The sequence below is a fragment of the Notothenia rossii genome, assembly GCF_949606895.1.
Source record: "Notothenia rossii genome assembly, chromosome: 10".
Classification (NCBI taxonomy): Eukaryota; Metazoa; Chordata; class Actinopteri; order Perciformes; family Nototheniidae; genus Notothenia; species Notothenia rossii.
The window spans coordinates 38,967,528-38,988,894 of NC_136908.1; the positions used below are offsets into that span (position 1 = coordinate 38,967,528).

The 21,367-nt window shown below is 40.5% G+C and overlaps 1 protein-coding gene and 2 long non-coding RNA genes across 4 annotated transcripts in view; 2 read left to right on the forward strand and 1 right to left on the reverse strand.

Moving 5' to 3' along the window:
* LOC307021477 overlaps nucleotides 1-21,367 on the reverse strand; it is a 654,272-nt gene that overhangs the window by 468,716 nt on the left and 164,189 nt on the right. The gene's annotated exons all lie outside the window — the stretch shown is intronic.
* The window catches only part of LOC307021478, a 421,766-nt gene that overhangs the window by 320,684 nt on the left and 79,715 nt on the right, over nucleotides 1-21,367 (forward strand). The gene's annotated exons all lie outside the window — the stretch shown is intronic.
* Nucleotides 17,050-21,176, forward strand: LOC307021556 (zinc finger MYM-type protein 1-like). Of its 2 annotated transcripts, none has more exons than XM_079653762.1 (3): nucleotides 17,050-17,352; nucleotides 18,031-18,114; nucleotides 18,259-20,144. In XM_079653762.1, exons 1-3 carry the CDS (start codon nucleotides 17,118-17,120, stop codon nucleotides 19,335-19,337), a joined length of 1,398 nt encoding a protein of 465 aa, XP_079509888.1. In that variant the 5' UTR covers nucleotides 17,050-17,117; the 3' UTR covers nucleotides 19,338-20,144. The 2 variants fall into 2 exon arrangements, with proteins under 2 accessions (XP_079509888.1, XP_079509889.1); XM_079653763.1 differs by having other exon boundaries at nucleotides 17,069-17,352; nucleotides 18,259-21,176.

Genomic DNA, 21,367 nt, shown 5'->3' on the forward strand with positions numbered 1-21,367 from the left:
GGGAGGTGAGGGCCCCCCTAGAGGAGGTTAGGTTAGGTCCCCCCCCCCCACTTAAATCACGTCAACATGGATAGGAAACAAAATACATTTGCACATATCTTGTGTCCAATATACTTTCTGTTTTGGTGGTCATGCCACAACCGTGCACGTGAATGCATGCACGAGTCAGGGTAAAATATCTGGATTAAGAGGTTGCTTTTTCTTTGCAAGGCATGAAAGAAAGGCGAAATGAATGGGCTGTGATTTTAGTATTTTTAAGCAGAGGTCAATAATTTGTACGGCCCTCGGAGGATGTTGAAAAAATTGAAATGGCCCTGGAGAGGAAAAAGGTTCCCCACCACTGATCTAAAGTAACGCAGTGTAGGCGGAGCCGTGACGTCATCTTCAATGAGCTCCCCAGGAAAACAACACAGCCGTTAGCTCTTAGCACTCAGAGCTCACAGCTTTTCATATCTGTTCAGAAACTAGACAAAAGTTAAACAAGTACAAACCACATACTGTCTGTGTCATGGCGAATACAGTCGCTGGTTTATTTATGTTTGTATAGACCGTTGTTGTGAGTGTGGACGGTCGGAGCATTTACAACGTTAGCTTAGCCAAATAGGCTATCCATTAGAAAACACGCATTTTAAAAGGTTTTTCGCATGCCGTCTGTCTGCAGACTTGTCAAAGCCTTAATTCATGGTTTTTACTATCCGGTATCAGTATGTTGTTACTTCGGCATCATTTTGAAACGTGTATTACAATTAAATCACAGTCAAATATGTTCATCTTGTTGTAGTTGTAGCCCCCTTGACAGCGATTCTCTCTCTAGTTTAGACTGCGGTCAAGCCAGCCCTCACGTGATATTGTGGTGCGCGAATATCCTATGCATTACGGTAGAGTCAAAAAAAATCCTCCCTCTGTGTTTAGATGAAAATATCAAAGACTCATTTCACTTCAGGGTGATAGCAGGACATCCCATCTAGTCACTCAGAAAAAATCAGGACATTCTGATGTACAGTTTCAAAATAAAAGACCTTTGAAATCTCTATTGTATGAGTTATCATCCATGTTTTTAGATGAGAATAAAACAAAAACTGTCCAGTATCATAGATCCATCTCACTCCAGGTTGATAGCAGGACACCCCATCTAGTCACTCGGAAAAAATCAGGACATTCTGATGTACGGTTTCAAAATAAAAGACCTTTGAAGTCTCATATATGAGCTATCATCCCTGTTTTTAGATGAGAATAAAACAAAAACTGTCCGGTATCATAGATCCATCTCACTCCAGGGTGATAGCAGGACACCCATGTAGTCACTCAAAAAAAACAGGACATTCTGATGTACAGTTTCAAAATAAAAGACCTTTGGGGACAGGGATGATAGCTCATATATGAGACTTCAAAGGTCTTTTATTTTTGAAACTGTACATCAGAATGTCCTGATTTTTTCTGAGTGACGACATGGGGTGTCCTGCTATCACCCTGGAGTGAGATGGATCTATGATACTGGACAGTCTTTGTTTTATTCTCATCCAAATACAGGGATGATAGCTCATACAATAGAGATTTCAAAGGTCTTTTATTTTGAAACTCTACATCAGAATGTCCTGATTTTTTCTGAGTGACTAGATGGGATGTCCTGCTATCACCCTGAAGTGAAATGAGTCTTTGATACTGCACAGTTTTTGTTTTATTCTCATCTAAACACAGAGGGATGATTCTTTTTTTTTTTACTCTACCGTAATGCATAGGATATTCGCGCACCGCAATATCACGTGAGGGCTGGCTTGACTAGGTTTTCCAGAGTGGAGGCTGGCTTGACCGCAGTTAGTTTAGCATACTCAACCCGACTCAGCCTGGTTGTTCCTGGCCCTAGAACCACGATTTTATGGGGCCATTACATCACCAGAAGTCCCAATTTAAGGGGTCATTTCTCCCCAAAAAATGTTTTTACTCACTATATCAACAGCCCCACCAAAAATATTTTCCACCAGCCGCCACTGGGAGCACATATATGTGTGAACAGCTCTTCTCCACCATGAACTTCAATAAGTCAAAGTACAGGTCCAGACTTACTGATGCACATCTTCAAGCCATACTGAGGGTTTCAACTGCTTCCTCCCTCAAACCAAATGTGGCTCAGCTGTGTGAGAGGAAGCGCTGCCAGGTCTCTACCAGCAAGGAGTAGGCAAGAAAGAGCAACTGTACATAGTTATGTTGTGAAGAACAGTTCATGTTAAGAAGATGTTGAAGAACTGTTAATGTTGTATTTTTTAATAAATGTTTTGCGGAATACTTGAAGCGGCCCAGACTTGCCCAGACTCTACATCCAGCGGCTCCCAGGTAAATTACATTACATTACATTACATTGCATTTAGCTGACGCTTTTATCCAAAGCGACTTACAATAAATTGAGTCTGAGACCCCTGCTTTAAGTTCTCTAGGACAGGGGTCCCAAACCCCGTACCGGTCCGCGGAGGTGTTACTGCCGGGCCGCAAAATAGCTGTGAATTTATCGTAATATTTGCAGAATTATAAATATATACAAATATTTAATCAAAAAAAATTCAATAATTTTAATTTGTTATTTTATTTTATATCAGTCATATTATTTCATCCAAAACATACAAAATAAATCAAAATTGGTTAGCATAAGGTCTCAGCCTCTCGTGCGCAGAGAAAGTTACAGGTGGTGCACACAGGAGACAACCGTTTAATCGCAGACTGTTATGTTTGTGGGGGAATGGAAGTGCATACATTATTTGAGATATATTTCGAACTCTGACTCCATTTTAAGGACATTGCGGCCAGGGGTGTAGAGCTATTTTTCTCCTTTACTTCATGAAATGGCTGCAGCATCAGGAGGCAGCCTCTGAGAAGTGCAGCACCAGCGCGTACACACCGCCTTCACTGTGCAGGCTTCTACGTTTCAACCACACACACCTCTACACACACACACATCGAACGGCCCGATTATTCCCCCTATTACTCGTTTTATGAAGGAAATGTCCGGTCACAAAGGCGCATGATGTGTGTGTGTGTATGTGCTCTGCTCAGCTCCGCTGTGTGTGTGTTTGTTCAGTGTGTTTGTGTGTGTCCAATAAAGTAACCTTTGTTCACAGTGTCCAGCTATTTGTTTGCTTAAACATATGTGTGTGCTTAATTACTTTGTATCAAATAGTAGCAGTTTGTATAACAAGAAGCTGGAAATAGGTGAGGTGAAACAATTGTATAGAGAGGCGAAGTCCCTCCCCTTCCGGGAGCCTCCATGGGACCCCGGAAGCGGAAAATTATACATTGAAGTCAATGGAGAGAGAAAAGTTATCTTTTGATCCCGTTTGAATTGTGCCACGAATGACACATATGATGTTTGTCAATCTTAAACAATCATTTCCATGCAAAAAAAGTCACAGTTTGTCGTAAAAATGCTGAAATATAAGACTATGAATAATACGCAACTAGAAAGACTACAAATCCCAAATGCATTCTGGGTCGCGTAAGTGATGTCATAGGCGATAATGCTCCAAGACTGGTTGTGACTCGCAAAGCAAAGAGGAAGAAGAAAACTGATTTATTCCCTCCAATAAATATAAGAGATTGCTCCAATAAATTCACTTTTACAAGATGCCTGTGTGCTTTGTACGAGGTTGTAATCACAAAAGAGATCATACCACTTGCTCGTTCTATCGCTTCCCGTCTGATGAAAGGACCAGGAGTCGTCGGACCAAACATATCAGGTAATATACATGTTTTGCATGGAACATAGTCAAGTTAGCTACCTAGCTAGTAGCGAGCATGTTAGTTAGCATTATATTACATTACTTAGCCTTGTCATTTGTATTAGCCTTAACATGAAGTAAACCAAAATGTTAAACAGTAAGAGTAGTCATGATGGTAAGTATTTTGTGAAACATTTGAAGAGTAGCTTATCGCCCCCTCCACCAGGTGCTAAGGGGGCGGGAGGTAGGCTAACGCCACATTAGTATCAGCGATCTTTTCTACTTAATGCTATCTGCACAAATGGTTAACATTGACCATTAAAAGATCAGGCAGTTCAGGGAGAGTCGAAGGAAGGAAGGCAGGCAGCTTTGCATGACATTCTTCTGGACGTGTTTCATTGTGATGATAGTGAGAGTGAGTCAATCTGTTTGTTGGAAAGACAGTAGTTGAGTGATTACTGAGAGAAAATTATTAAAAGAGATAATTATTCAATGTTGTTACTTTAAAGTGTTGTTGCTGACCTTTTTCTCTTTTATTTTCTTTAACTCACCTGTAACTGCTGAGACCCTGAGGAACATGCACACTGGACTGACCTGCTCTGGCAACCTGATTTCCACTGTACGTAATAGTATTTGGTTATGGTATATTATTTATATACATCAAAGGCACAATGCACCCCTCAGAGACACATGTATTGAGTGTGATATTTTGCATTGGTCATGTGAAATCATCTTTACATACTAGAAAACTGTAGGAGCGGCAACTTGTTTTGAAATTGAATTTTTAATATCCGATAATAAAGTTGATCTGTTTTCTTTATTCTTCTCTCTTCCCAGCTCCATCCATCACCCTTCTCTGTTCCTACAGGTCCTGCTTGCTAATCAATATTCATATTTTTTTACACAATTACAAATAAAGTCAATGTATTGTATGACATGAAGTTGTGCTTCATTCTGAGTCAATAATAAATTCATTCTGCCTTCAGCTGCAAAATTATTGTGGACTGCACCGACATCCATGTAGCTGCCCCCCCAGTAAGATGAACCAAGCAAAGTTGACACTCAACATACAGCTGTGCTCTTAAGTTGACATGAAGAATTTGTGAAATATTGGTAATAACAGGTTTAAATGATTATTAGTAATTAATTATATCATTTTCTCATCGTAGATGAGCAGACAGGGAGCAGATGAGAAAAGCAGAATATGCAGCTGCCATTTTCCACATGGAAAAGAGAAAGGGCCAAGTGTATTTGAGTGGACAAAAGAGAAATCCCAAATACGAAAAATAAAATTATACAATTTACAGATATGTATACAAATAAATATATATCCTATATACACCATCATGTATAATGATGGTGTATGATGTAGAAGGAAGTGTGGTAGATAACAAGTAAATATAGAGTTACATACAGATCCATGTTACAGCAAAATATGGAATAACTAAGAAGCACGCAGTATAATAATAATTACACGCAACAATTAAATAACTGCTCAGCATCTCCACCACAATACCAATCTGCTGTGTCCTGTTTTCCTCCCCTCTGCATAACACCCCATCACACATACGAAACACAACGCAGAGTCCGAGGGTGTTAAGAGTATGTTTATTTAAATGTCCTCCTCTCTACTGGCCAACACAGGGAGCATATGCTGGGTGTAGAATTGTTCCAGGAGGAGGAGATTTCCATGCCATGCAGGGTCTTTGGGGATGGGGATGATGATCCCCTCCTTCGTGGTCCACAGTAGCAGAGACTCTGGTCTGTGATGTACAGCTGTTATATAATATACAATACATTTTTTTGAAAAACATTTGATCAAAAAATAAGGATTTGGTCAGGATCTAGAGTCAGTGTGTAGTTTATTAATTAATCAATGCTCTCTACATTAGGAAAACACATACCAGTGTACCAGAGGGAGTCACACACAGCTGTGCCTAGATAACCAAACAAATTGACAACAGGGATGCAAACTCATCAGGTATGAAAAAGGTGACAAGGATCCGAGCCCCCTGACCCCACAGAATATCGGCTTTAAAATGAGGAATAACAGAGGATTTTAGCAGTCAGAACAACTAAAGCAGCAGTGTTAATAATAACAGAAACGCCATAGAGTCACATCTAATAGAAATATATAAAAAGCATTTATTTTAATTGTGTAGCAGTCAGTTTATAATTTTGGCAGCACTGTTGAGCATTTTGAAAATGTATTTTCATGCCTCTGTGCAAGGCTTAGTCTTTCTATCTTTATAGCCACTGGTGTAAAGTAACTAAGTTCATAAACTCAACAAGTACTATACTTGGGCACAATTTTGAGATACTTGTACTTTACTTAAGTATTTCAATGTTTTGCTACTTTGTACTTCTACTCCACTACAGTTCAGAGGTAAATGGTGTACTTTTACTCCACTACATGTATTTAATCCCTTTAGTTACTTTACAGATGTGGATGAATGATGTGAAATATAATCAAGTGTTAAATCAGACTTTAGTTCCACCTGGAGTAAATCCAAAAGCTACCCTGCCTGCAGTATACAAAGTCATTCAAACTAGCTGCACCTTTACCAGCTTTGATAACACTTTAATGATCAGTCATTATAAAACATATCATATTATTCTGAAATGGACCAATCTGCAAAATGACTACTTTTACTGTCGCTACTTTCACTATATTTTGATAATAATACTTTTCTACTTTTACTTGAGGAACATTTGGAATGCAGGACTTTTACTGTAACAGAGTATTCCTACACTCTGGTACTTCTACTTTTACTCAAGTACAAGAACTGAGTACTTCTACTTTTAATCAATTACAAGATATATACTTATACCACCTCTGTTTATAGCCTATGAAAAAAACGATTAGAAAACGAAGGCTAAAGCTAACGTTAGCAGATAGTGACAATGTGTGCTAGTTGGCTAGCTCAACGATAATATTGCGACGGGAAAAAAAAACTTTTCAGTGCACATCACGCTCTGCCGCTCCGACAGGGAGCTCTACTGTGAACACCTGAACGGCCCGTTCTAACAGCTGTTCACCAGCGGTCCAGTCTGTGCCACAGTGACTCCGGACGCACAGTTAATATTAACGAACGCACCGTAGGTAATGTAGCTGCTGAAGCTAGACCATCATCGCCGAGCAGCAGAGGCTTATTATACATCATGAGCAGAGCCGACAGGCAGGAAGACTCGAGCACACAGCTCGCGCTTCATTATAATATATTAAAAAAAGCTCGCGGCCGCACATTAATCCGGGTCCCAGACCCCCTCCCATACCCCAAAAATATTTTTATTGCAGATCTACAGGAATCACAAAAACGACCTATTTTGGATTCAAAACTGAGAATTTCGCCGAAAGGTGACAAGTTTGCATCCCTGGACAAGATAACCAAAATCCTTGAATCTACACACAGCAAATAAACTCAAATGACACAACGAGATGTAAAAAGGAGATCACACATATAGTCGATATAGAACTGGCCGCTTCAATCTGAAGAGCAACTGAAACAAAACACGGGAGTGTATCTTGTTCTTGTGAACACTAATGTTATCCACAGCATACACAGACACCACAAAGTTCTTAAGGAGAAAACTAGTTTCTAAAACAAAACACGTTAGTGTACCTTGTTAGCTAGCTGACATTAACCTTAAACATTGCACTCATATTACTCACTGAAACCTTGTAAAGCCGGTCCCGCATGCTGGCTCTTACAGAACCGCTCCCTTTCGTGTATGTACAGCTCTCAACATGCCCAGACTTGTAGTGATTTTCACCTCGTTTTATACTTTTTCGCCTCATTCTGAAAGAAACAGGTGAAATTTACTAACGTGACAGCCATCTTTGTGATGGTGACGCGTATTTTGCGAGACCAGAGACCTGTAGTTCACTGAGCGGTTTCACACAAAAAAAATTGTAACTTCACAGTTTTACGACACATTTTTATTTTTTTGACTTGCAAAATGTTCTTTTAATTTGACAAACATCATATGTGTCATTCGTGGCACAATTCAAACGGGATCGAAAGATGACTTTTCTCTCTCCATTGACGTCAATGTATAATTTTCCGCTTCCGGGGTCCCATGGGTCGGAAGTAGATGGGCGGGACTTCGCCTCTCTATTAGGGGTAGTGGAGATGTGAGAGATGAGATATCCTTATTTGGACACAGCATGTCAAACATCTGGAAGGCTGCATGGTAAAATGAGTGTGCGTTCTCTATATATGTTTATGTAAAGTTCTACTATTTCAAAAGCATTGCTGTAGGACTGCTTGAGAGCAGAGGTAATGTTTTCCTCGTTATTATTGATATTAAGGTAACTCACATGTAATACTTATATTACCCAACTATAAACAACTATATCTTAAAGATGCCAAAAGTAATTGAAACTGTGTGTGTATTAAACTGATGGGGGAGGGGGCCGGAGAGAAGGAAGTATATGAAAAATGTGTGTGTGTTTGTGTGTGCAGGCTGCAAGATGTAAGATAACAAACTTGTTATTCGGAGAGGTTCGTACCAGGCACCTAATGTGTCTGCTTTACCTCAAACTTGAGAGAAACTTGTTTCCGGGTCGCCTCGGCTGGCTCGCGCTGATTCGCTGCGACAGGCTATCGTTTTTGTATCTCCCAATAAAATGACCCCTCGGGAGGAGCAACCGACACAACTCCTCCCTACTTGTGTGTATAAATATTATGATATTCTTATACACGGGGTTGTCTTCTGACTGGCTGTTGTGATACGCATTATCACACGGTGGTAGAATTCATCCCGGAGTGCTCGTATTTCGTACTGTTGCAGGGTACTCTGTATTTTGTATTGTTGTTTTTTACCATTAAAACAGATTGTTGTTTAACCTTTATTCTGGTGTTTCAAATTCCTTCTCTTATAATTTAACCAGGTCATCAATGGACGCGCAGAGCAGAGGTGAACCTTCCAACCACTCGATTGGGTGGTGCTCCAACACCAACAAAGGCATTTGTTTTCAAATGACCATGAACAGTAATTTACACACATCTGGCCAACTCCATAGGTATGTGGGTGTTCCCAAAAGAAGTTAGTTTAATCTTAATCTCGATGTAGTGCTAAATGCTGTCGGAGTGCACCGGAACGAACGTCCCGGTATGACGTTATTATTGCTGGCAAACAAGCCCAGGGGTCTCACTGACATTTCAGTTATATCAATATGTGTTCAGTGGTCCTAATTTGTTTTAATTGTATCCTGGTTTTAAACTGTGTTAATATGTTTTGGATGTACATTGTTCTATTATTTGTTCAGGCTGTTACATAAAATTAGCCACTGTTGCCACCTATATTAGGCTATATTATATTATATATTATATTAATATTTGTAAAGCGGTCCTAATTTTTTGTTTTAATTGTATCCTGGTTTTAAACGTTGTTAATATGTTTTGGATGAATATTGGTATTTCTTCAGGCTGTTAAATACAATTAGCCTCTGTTGCCACCTGCTGGTGAGTAAATATTCAAATCAGTTAAAATTGACAACCGGTCCGCGAATGTATCTGCCACTCCTTGGCACAATAAAGGTTGGGAACCCCTGCTCTAGGATCAACAAATGACATATCGCTACCTGGTTGATAGAGGAAAAATGGTACCAACACAACTGGCGCACATGCCTAAGATTTCCTGGTCAGAAACGAGGGAACGCAAAGTCAGGTAAACAATTTAGAGGGATGACAAACGGCTCATTTCGGAGGACTGGGGGGGACAACCGGCGACCCTCCCCGACAGGCGCACGGACACGAGGGCCCGCTCATCACTACGCACACCACTCCTGTGACCGCAGTTTTAATTTATTGTTATTTTTTTATTTACATTTTGTATTAATAGTTTTAATCTGCAGAGTAACTAGTTATTAAATCTGTCAAATAAATGTAGTGGGTAAAAAGTACAATTTCCCCCAAAATGTTGTGGAATAAAAGTATAAAGCGGAGACTTCCAGTGACATGCAGTGAAGGCGTCTAGCTCGCAGCCAACTACCCCTCAAAATATGCATTAAGTGACTTTTTCAGAAGGATCTAACAGCTCTAAATAAAGTGTTCGGAAATATTAATATCGAAGAACATTTCGGCGTGTAATTTGTTTTTACCACACGTCTAGTCTGATCACACCGGGCCAATTGTTTGTTCAGCCTCGCGGATGCCGACCACGCGCAGCACCCTGATGGATCCTGAATCGCTTGGAAAACTCATAAGAGATATCATTCGAGAGGAGATCACTTCTGCATTGGAGGATAAATTAAAACCAATATAGGACTCCCTATCCAAGCTCCAAGTGACAGCGGCGAACAGCGTCTGCAAAATCCGAGATCTGGAGGAATCGGCTAACGAAACAGACAGGCAACCGGTGTATCACCGCATGGCTCAACAGTTTTGAAACGAAGAGGACTATTCAACGCCTCGTCAGTGAGAAGGGAGGGAAACTCCAGTACCGCGACCAGAGGATTAATATATACCCGGACCTGAGTGCCAAACTACAGGAGCAACGGGCTGAATTCAACGCCGTAAGAAGTCTCCTGCGCTCTGCTAATATGAAGTATGGACTGGTCTACCCAGCTAAATTCCTGATAACGTTTGAGAAGGTTACCCACGCCTTTGCCAAGGCAGAAGAGGCAATGGACTTTTACCAAACACAAATCAAACCAACTCTGGAAAGCGTCCAGACCACCGGCAACAAGTCCGCTGAATAGGCAGGTATGATGATAGCTGCAACTTGCTCCTGTGTTCAACTGTTTCTCATTTCATTATAATTTAACTCTTATAAACCGGTGACTGATGTTCAAGTTACAATTTGCTTTGATGATTACCAAGCGGATTATTGTTTCATATTAATGGACTAATTGAACACAAGCGGGAGGGGTGTTTAGAAAAAAAAAAAAAAACTATATAATAATAAAACCAATGTGGTCTGTAATTTTTTTTTAATTGAATTAGGTTATTGTGACTAGTGTTTATATAATCCATGTATCCTTAGCTTTTAAATTATCTTTTTCAGATTACTGCATTGAGTGTCATTGGAGGACTGGACATTACCGTAGGGTAGGTAAGAATGGAGAAACCAGCTTGAGTGCGCTAGAATTTGAAAGTACTCAGCCGAAAAAAATCTGCCCCTTCCTTCAGACTTTTACAGAGCCTGTCCTCCAACACACACAAACGTGCACATGACCAATGAGGGCACGAGATAAGTTTGTGCACAAGATGGAAGGCTGACAGGCAGGTAGGCCATCCAGTTATTTTAGCCGGGCCGGCTAAATAATTTGTCTTGCTTTTTACAGCGCCATGTACGGTGGCCGGCAGGTGCAAACGCGGAACAACGGCCAAAAACGCATACATAAGCAGGAAACAGCTGCAAATCCTGAAAACAAATACAACCAAAAAACGCTGCATTTACAGAAATGATGCAAACGAAATACAACACACAAACCCTGAAAACAAACGCAACAAAAACACGCTGCAAATACCAAAACGATATGCATCATCACATAACTTTGCATGGGGCCACAAGTTGGCCAGGGGCAGCCCTGTGTGTGTGTGTGTGTGTGTGTGTGTGTGTGTGTGTGTGTGTGGGTGTGGGTGTGGGTGTGCGTGCGTGTGTGTGTGTGTGTGTGTGGGTGGGTGGGTGGGTGGGTGTGGGTGTGCGTGCGTGCGCTAACAGGTGTCACAAAAAAAAAAGGAGATAAAGAAAAATGTTCTCTCTCCGATATTTTACAGCTATTTATTCATATGCAACTGATATTTTTTGGAGTTTTTCTCTGAGTATGCAACTGTTGAAAAACAAGAAAGCAATTGTTCTTCAGAAAAATGACACAACAGACTGTGCAGTGATGGATTATAGGATTAGATCAGGGATGGGCAACTTCGATGGTGGTGGGGGCCACATAATGTATGTACTGGCCACCAGGGTGCCGCAGATTCACTTGGAATACACACACACACACCAAAATTGCATGTATTGTATGTAATTGTTGTCTAACTTGAACGTAGCTAAGACACTCTGCTGTTCCTCAGCGCCGCTCCCCCTCCCTCCCGTTGAAATTATGAATGAAAAGCGTATAGTAATCATAGATAACACGGCAGGGTCAGTGACAGTATTTGTTTTCATCTGATTTCAAATAAACAAAGTCTTGGTTTTTAGAATATTAAACTTGTTTCGCCAAATTCAGATGATAAATACAACTTTTAAGCTTGTAAACGCGTCACCGATTATTATTTTTTGGCTGCCGAACGAAATCATGTACGCAGCTCGCGACATAACTCGGAGTCTAGTGGACGATATCAGTACTACAAGTAAACAAATAATCTTTTTTTATTACGTTGTTTATAAATTAATCTGAGGACCGCAAAAAGAGGAGGTGGCCCCCGGGCCGCCATTTGCCCATTCCTGGATTGGATTGACAAGAATATCTGCCGGCGGGATACTTCATGCAATATGATGGAGCTTGTTCCTGAATGGGAGTCAATGAGCAGTGAAGGTGAGGCTGGAGTATTCCTCAGAGTATGCTATGAGTTGAACAGCCTTTGTTGAACAGGAATTAGTTAATAGAAATGATAAATGTTTTTGGTAGTTTTTCAAACACAAATCCAGTTGGATTATAAAATAAAAAAAGTTACAATGTAATACTTGGAGAAGTTTTTTTTTTAAAACAAGACCCTTTAAGGTCCCCTATAATATTATTTTACAACAATATATTATAGGTCTCAGACATACAGAACATGTCTCTGAAGTGTTTGGCTGAAACACCAAACAGATGATTGTAGAATCCCATAAACCCCTCTGTTTCAAAAGTGCTGATTCTTTGTCTGTAGCTTTAAATGCTAATGAGCTGCTGCTGGCCACGCCCCTCTGAGCAGTGATTGGTTTAAAAAACATAATGACGCCCTAGGAGGAGATCCAGGTGATAAGGTGGTAACCTTGGTTGGTTATTGCCTAATGTTTTTTTTGGACACAATCCAAAAAACATTGTGACATCACAAAGTGACCACAATCTGATCAGCTCATTTTCAGACAGGTTTTTAACCTGTTAAGCGCTGAGCCTGTTTTTTAGGTCTCAGGCTCGAAAATGACATTCCCAGAACAAATGACCATATCTTCCCTTCTAAAAGGGTTAAATTAATAATCTTTTTTCTCAAAGTAATGATAAACCTGTGAGTTGGATGTAGAAAATTCAGAATCAATAAAGATCTTTTTTATTTTAATGAAAATTCAGATTGAACATTCTTTCTTCTTTTTTTGTTTTATACCTCATTCACACCAACGCAACTCCGGTTCAAGCTCCGTGCTAGAGCTTTTCAGGTTCAGAACCGGTTCTTCAGTTTAGCTCCGACTCTTTTCACACTGCCCACAGTCCGACTGGTGCTGCGTCATTGCTTCATCGTTTGCTTCATGACGTAACCGTTCGCGTGCCTGCTTCATAAAGCCAAACCGTGCAGAAACCCCTCACAGCTCACACAGACAACAACAACAATGGCCGATTGTGCTCCAGCTTCCTCTCTACCTCTTCGGAAGACCAGATTCCCAGTAGGTAGCTGGTCTCTTCAGTGGACCACTGGTGCTTGTTAAGTTTCTCCATCGTTGTGTACAAACTGGGTAAAACGCCGGCTTTTTGTTGTTGTTCAGGAGTTGATCCCGCCCCTGCCCCTGCCCCTGCCCCCGCCTCGATGTAAGCGTGACGTATGTGGTGCTTTTGCTCTGGCCGGACAATTTTTTGGGGCCCGAAATGAACCGGAATTTCAAAGGGACACAGACACATTGGATTAACCTATGGATTAACTTCAGCAGCGTTTTTATCGTTTTAATGCCATTGAAGACCACTACGACCAAGGTAGGCCATGTTGCCGGTTTTAGCTACCTAGCGCCATCCCATCATGTCTCTTCTGAGCAATCAACGGTCTCCTTGATGTCACTCTCGCTGCTGGGCTCCCGTTGCCTGAAGATGGTCGTCCTCTCTTTGGTGTTTTCATGGGAGTTGTGTTCACCTGATTAAAGCAAAAATACATTAGGATACAAGTCAAAAATATTACAGTGAAATATAAAAAAATATTACAAACGGCAAATAGCAGAAATGCATTCTTACCAGGATGAGAGAGGATGCTAGATCTGCCTGAAACTGTCTCCTGTTCAGGATCTCCTGCTTTGCCATCACTAGAGCTCCGCAGTCCCACTTGTAGAGGAGCAAGGCATTGATCACAGCAAGGATGATGGTGTGCCAGAAGATGTACACGTACGAGCGTCAGGACTTCATGGGGAACTTATATTTGGCCGTAAACAAGTCCAACAAATCCACATCTCCAATGTATTTGTTGTACGTAGCCACAATGGAAGGCCTCTCAACTTCTACGTAGGTTTTGTTGGCTTTGTCCCAGCGTTGAATGTTCTACACAGGGTCTGGTCCAGCAAAGGATGACACAAGTGGGACCGCTCTGCTGCATGGGCGCGGGAAGGGGGGTGCTGAGGGCGCTGCAGCACCCCCCCAGCGACAGGCATTTCTCTCTGAATTTATCAAGCCAGGGTCTGAGTTTCCAGAGTTTGTCTTTCTTTTCCATCTCTGACACTGTCAAGTTGTAGTGAAAAAGTAATTAATAAATATGTATCAATAATACATATGCTTATTATATTGTAATAGATTACCTGAAGGAATAGATTGGTGGGACAAGTGTTCATTCTGCCTGGCTTAACCTATTATAAAAGGAATGCATGCACCACCCCCTTAGGTGTCCCGATGCAACAAGTATCTGAATCCTATTTACATTGTACACTTGAGTCACACAATACTACCTACTACCTGGCTTAGCCTATTATCATAATAAAAGCAATACCTACACCCATACATGCAGGTAAACCAGTTCAACAAGTCACACAATGCTGTGTGGCTCATGATAACAGGCTAATTATCATACTAAAAGGGATCCATCCAAGTGTCCCAACACATTTCAGAAAGAACTGTTTCTGCCAGAACCAGAGAAGAGTTAAATGAATTGTTGTAACTAATTAACTGATAAGATAAAAGTAGAGTTTAAAATATTGCTAGAGATATAATTTCACATACTTTTATCAGAAATAATGTATTAATTTATTCAATTCTGGTCTTAATTCAAAATCTTAACAGAGGATACATGTATAACTTAGTTATAGTGAATTATCAAAGACATCATATTTCTATTAGTGTTTTATTTCCATATGTGAACATATAAGAAGGGCAGGGTCCATGACAGGTGCTCAAGCTATTTTGACTACCACACTGACCCAGTGTTGTAATGTTACAACAAAGGCATAAGCTACTCAAAATCAAATTTGATGAATGTATTCTACAAAACTAAATATGTACATGTTCTAGACATTGTAATAATCACAAAAGAAAATACTTGAGGCATTTTACTTACTTGAATCTGACAAATCCAGTCCAATAAAACAAAGAGATGTTGCTCGTTTGAAGATTCTGAAGTTTTGTGAGTGTATGGCCAGAGGGCAGGACCTATAAACACATTTACTACCCAATAGCATTGTGAGGCTGAACAAAAGGACCTTTTGACTATGTAAATGTAGTCTTTAAAGAAAAAATAATAATTTACTGACTTTTTTAGGATAGCTTAAAGTAATGTTGTAAACTTACAACAGTGGGCCTTAAATGCTCAGAGGCTCCAACAGAGAAGAGGCCAGCTTCAGAGAGGTCACTGACAAACACCAACATGTAGATGCTAACCCACCAGTGCTGTGAAATAATGCCCTGCAAATATTCATTTAAATGAGCTTCTTGTACGCATATCAGATGTAGCTGAAGAAGAAATTATCACACTCAGCTATGCATAGATTACTGTGAATAATTAATATTCATGGCAAAGGGAAGTGTTATTAAAAAGTTGTTTGGAGGCTGATTCCCGTGATTTATTGTAAGCGTTGTAAAAGCCATTTCTTTTTTTTCCATTACCGTGCCCAATCTAATGAGTAATTGCACTGCGTTTTTGGGTTAGTGTATTCTAAATATCTGCACTCATTAGAATTTCCCATTAGAAAGTGTGATGTGTGATGCTCAGGCTGCTACTCATGAGCGAGAAGATCCGGCCCCGCCAGGAACCCCAGCCTCTTCAATAATACATGCAGAAAATACCTTACGCTTTGAAATCCTACTGAGATGTTGATTTTACTCTTCTCTTTTTATTAAATGCATTTCCAAGATTGACTCCGCTGTCAGCAGACCATCGTTTTCTCTGTAAAACACTAAATTAGGCTCCCACCTTTATAACATATATCATATATATTCCCAATCAGCCAGGAGAGAGAGAGGTGGGATTTGGTAGAAGTAGTCAAACTTTTTTAAATGTATCCAAACTATGAATGTAATTTATCACACTTATCATATCACTCAAGGACAAATTGCAAGAGAAATAACAAACCATTATTGAATTATTTAACTGTCTGTAAGTTTCGAATGAATGACATTTTCTTTTCTTTTTTTGAACACTGAATCAAGTCAAACACAGAACTAAAATATCATAATTTTAAGGCTGATATGAAAATGGCTGTTAAATGCTTCACCATGTTTACCATGCAAACATGAAATGCTCTGATTCACACTGTACAACCACGACTGTAGTGAAGATGAAGAGAACACAAAGAGAACCCTACTGTGAGATTTGAAGATCACACTACCATCATTGACAAGATTTCAAACAACTATGAGAGAGGAAATCCCCTTTCTTTCAGAGTCCTAAACTTTATTTACATGTATATAAATTATGAAGCATCAGTTGGGTTACAAACATCAGCATGAGATCATTAAATCTACTTTTCTGGTAACCTATTGGCTATTTTTTATTGTTGCGTCAAAATTAATTTGCCTGCTTTGATCCTGTAGCTCCTGTAGTGTGTTATTGTCAGTCAGTTTAGATAAATGCTGTTAACAATAAGCTCTTAAATAAAGTATAGGGTGTCAGAACATAGCCTCATTTTTAGCCTGCTCTGCATTCATCAGTGTTTTATACAGGAAAAGTCATGTTCACTTTACTACACACTGACTGTACATCTCCAAAAGATGAGTCTACCTGCATGTGCCATCCGACCTCTGCAGCTCATCCAGAATGCAGCTGCTCGTCTGGTCTTCAACCTTCCTAAATTCTCCCACACCACACCGCTCCTCCGCTCCCTTCAGTGGCTTCCAGTAACTGCTAGCAGGGCCGGCCCTTCCCACTGGCGAACTAGGCGGTCGCCCAGGGCGCCAGATCTGGAGGGGCGCTGCCGTGCTGCGCTGGGAGAAAAAAAAAATTAATAAAAAAAATTAAAATTATTTTTATTCTGCCTAATTTTCTGCCCTTGATGTAATACATTTACAATAATTGAACAAATTAAACACCCTTTGCACCCCGGGCCGGCGGCAACATTTTGCATTTGCCCTGTACGATGGGCGCTGTAACTGTAAGTGATGAAAGGGGGGGATGGTCGCTTATTATCAGGCACCCACAGGCCGTGGCTCACAGCCAAAGTGACGCGGCAGCTCCAGTTGAAAGTGTCGGAGATCGCAACGATCGCAACAGCAAGAGGCAAAACATTAGCATTATGAAAAGGTCCAAGCCTTCTGGGGCAACGGGAAGGAAACGGAAAAAAGAACAGGAGGAATCGAAAGTCAAAGACAGAGGTAAGTCGGCTTGTGTAAAAAAAAAAATTCAGTATGTACTGTACCGTTAGACATTTGATTTTAAGCTAGCTAGCTAGCTAAGGAGGTAGCCATGATACAGCTTTGATGCCATGCTAGCAGCGAGCCTCTGATACAGAATGATAGATACAAATGATTTTAAGTTTTTATTTATGTGTTATTATTCCTATATAATCTTTTTGTAAATAATATCCTACTTTTATATTGTGATAGCTGTAAATTGATCCTCCAATAGTGTTTAATTTGTCAGATAGTTTATTTTCACTGTCAACTTGTGTGTATATATATATATATTTATTTTTCTGTTTATTTTCTATTATATTTTTTTTATTTTCTGCACTTTTTAATGTCTAATTATTGTGCAATGCTTTGTTTTATATGGTGATGTAACGAAATAATGTTAATGTTAGCCAGAAGAAAGCTATCTGGATAACTGCTCCTTTGTATAAAGTGAGGCTGACCAACCAATATGGGCATGTGTTATTATTTAGTTGTTACTTATGTTTGCAAATGATCTCCTGGGGCAGCAGAACCTCACTTTGATATAGGCCAGTTGTGAACTTGCATACAGCTGAGGCAGATTGCAGCAGTTATTTTTGCCTGACTGTATATAAATGTTTTTGCTTGTAATGTGCTAATATCTACCCTATAAATGTCCAGCTGCACTTGAGAAATACCTCAAAAAGCCCCCAGTTGCTGGAGAAGGAACATCTGATCTCCCATGTACATCACACTCTGAAGAATGTAAGTTTTGCCAAACATTTATGATCTCTGTGTAATCGTTCATACACTACTTTTTTGTCATTATTATTATTGTTATTATTATGATAAATAATGAAAACTGAAGCATGAATAACTTCTTTGCATGTTTGGATTGCCTGCCTGCAGGTGAAGGAATAACGAGCATAGTATGTGAGTCCACCATTGCAGCCCCCTCAGATCCTGCTGACTACCCAGGCCCATCTGAGTCCACCATTGCAGTCCCCTCAGATCCTGCTGACTGCCCAGGCCCATCTGCAGTCCCCTCAGATCCTGCTGACTGCCCAGGCCCATCTGAGTCCACCATTGCAGTCCCCTCAGATCCTGCTGACTGCCCAGGCCCACCTGAGTCCACCATTGCAGTCCCCTCAGATCCTGCTGACTGGCCAGCACTGAGTGATACAGTGAGGATGGAGTTAGTCAGACGTGGGCCATATCATTTAAAATCCGACTTCACTTTTCCTAAAAAGGAGGGAGGGAGAAGTTGCCATCATCACTACTTTTACAGAAGATTAGTGAATGGAGAGACAATCAAGAGGAGCTGGGTTGTGTATTCCAAGAAAAACAAAAGTATTTACTGCTTTTGCTGCAAGCTGTTCTCCCAAAAAGAGTACCAACTAATCAGCAGTGGACTAAATGACTGGAAAAATTGCACTGACAAACTAAAAACAGATGAGAACAGCCCAGAACACTCTAGGCACATGACGTTGTGGAAGGAACTGGAGACTCGACTTGAAAAGGGCCTAACTATAGACAAGGTAGAAATGGCACTTATGGAGGCTGAAAAGAGGAAGTGGCGTGAAGTCCTGACCAGGTTGGTGGCAATAATTCAGTCGTTGGCAGAGCGAAATATTGCCTTTAGAGGGACGACAGAAACACTTAACCAGCCAAATAATGGCAACTTCCTGAAGGAGGTAGAGCTCATGGCGAAGTTCGACCCAGTCCTCAAACAGCATGTTGCTGAGGTCCAAAGAGGAACCACCAATATTTCCTATTTGGGAAAAATAATTCAAAATGAACTGATAGATTGCATCAGTGGGAAGATTGGGGACCATATGGTCAAGGAAATCAAACAATCCAAATACTTTTCAATTATTTTGGATTGCACCCCAGATTTGAGCCATACAGAGCAACTATCAGTCATTATTCGACTAGTTACAACCCAGGACACGCCCCAAATAAAAGAACATTTTATGGGGTTCCTTTAGGTAGAACAGTCCACTGGAGAAAGCCTTTCAACCCTGATTCTAAAGAGATTAGAACAGCTTGATATCCCTTTTGAAGACTGTAGAGGGCAGTCTTATGACAACGGTGCAAATATGAAAGGAAAGAGGAAAGGAGTCCAAGCCAGACTTGTTCAAATCAATCCAAGGGCTTTATTTGTGCCATGCGGAGCACATACATTGAACCTGGTGGTAGCTGATGAAGCAAAAAGCTCTGCAGAAGCCACTAGCTACTTTGGCTACCTGCAGAAGCTTTTCACACTCTTCTCTGCCTCCACTCAGAGATGGTCCATCCTAAAAAGCCATGTGAACATCACATTGAAATCATGGTCTGATACCAGATGGGAGAGTCGGATCAACAGCATAGAGGCTGTAAGGTATCAGGCTGCAGAAGTCAGAGATGCACTTCTAGAGGTGAGGGATAAAGCCACAGATGGAGTCGTAAAAATTGAGGCACAATCTTTGGCTGAAGAGGTTGGATCATACCGCTTTGCAATATGCACTGTGGTATGGTATGACATCCTGACCAACATCAAACATGTCAGCAAAATGTTGCAATCAGTGTCAATGCAGCTGGATATTGCTGTTGACCTCCTGAGAAAAACAGAAGTTTCTTTGGTCAGCTACAGAGGCAATGGATTTGCTTCTGCCCAAGCATCTGCCAAAGACATCTGTGGCCAAATGAATGTGGAAGCTGTTCTCAAGCAGAAGAGGCTGAGATCAACCAAGAGACAGTTCTCCTATGAGTCCCAGGAGGAGCAAGTGAGTGATGCACGAAAGAAACTCGAAGTTTCTTTTTTCAATATGGTGGTGGATGTTTCCATTGCATCACTGCAGGAGCGATTCAAGGCCTTAGGTGAAGTAGAGAAAAAGTTTGGGGTGCTACTCAACTTCCCTGACCTGCCAAAGGAAGATCTGATGAAGCAGTGTGAAACACTCAGCAACACCCTGAGCTGGGGTGGGCAGTCAGACCTGGATAAGAGGGAACTTGCACTGGAGATGCAGAATTTCCCAGCTTTGCCAAAAGCCAACATGACTACCCTGGAACTTCTGACTTTCCTACAGGAGAAGAAAATGAACGAAGTGTATCCAAATATGTGGGTGGCCCTCAGGATCGCTGTCACTATTCCAGTGACAGTTGCTGCTGGGGAGAGGAGCTTCTCCAAATTGAAGCTCATTAAAACATACCTGAGGTCGTCAATGGCTCAAGAACGCCTCAATGGATTAGCTTTAATAAGCATCAATCGCAAGGTTTCGGGGCAAATATCATTTGACGACACAATAAATGAATTTGCAGCAAGGAAGTCCAGACGTGTCCGACTTTAAGGATGTGGACTAATTAAAGGACACAATAACATAGCAGAGACTTGTTGTTCTGATTGCCTGTTTCATTTGATTTATAGTGTGTGTAATGTTGTTCATTATCTTAATTTATTTGCAATAACCTCAGTTGTAAGAGCTCCGTTGGCTATATTTTTGTCCACGTTTGCACTTTCTTTTCTTGAAGTTTTAAGAGAAGCTACTTTTGTTTGATGAGTGATTTTCATTTAATAACTACAATAATAATAATAAGGATAAAATAAATAAAAAATATGTTACATTTATTTGTTATTGGCTGTGGGTTATTGGTTATGTTCACATACTTATTTGGTTATTAAAATGTAAACCGATCTTTTTCATATGGGTGTTTAGAGTTGTACCCTCTAGATCTAGTCTCTAGTAATTCTGCTCAAAGTGCACCAGATTGAAGCATTTTACTTTAAAATGTTAAAACAAATCTTTCCGAAGGGGGCATACCCCCGGACCCCCCTAGAGGATGTGACATCCACCCCCCAATTAAAACATGTTCATAATGAATACATTTGAAACCTTCTTTATGTATATTACCTATGTCAATACGTTTCAGTTTTTGTAGTGTATTGGTCTTTTGTAGAGATTTTTCATTTATTCTTTATATATTCTATTGTGTATTGCTTGGAGGCGGGGGGGTGGGGGGGCACCAAATCATAATCTCG

Excerpts from the sequence above, each read along its gene's own strand:
- LOC307021556 (XM_079653762.1), top strand. The coding sequence starts at position 17,118 with ATGGGCGCTGTAACTGTAAGTGATGAAAGGGGGGGATGGTCGCTTATT. Across the intron at positions 17,353-18,030 it reads ATCGAAAGTCAAAGACAGAG|CTGCACTTGAGAAATACCTC; the intron begins GTAAGTCGGCTT and ends ATAAATGTCCAG. Across the intron at positions 18,115-18,258 it reads TACATCACACTCTGAAGAAT|GTGAAGGAATAACGAGCATA; the intron begins GTAAGTTTTGCC and ends GCCTGCCTGCAG.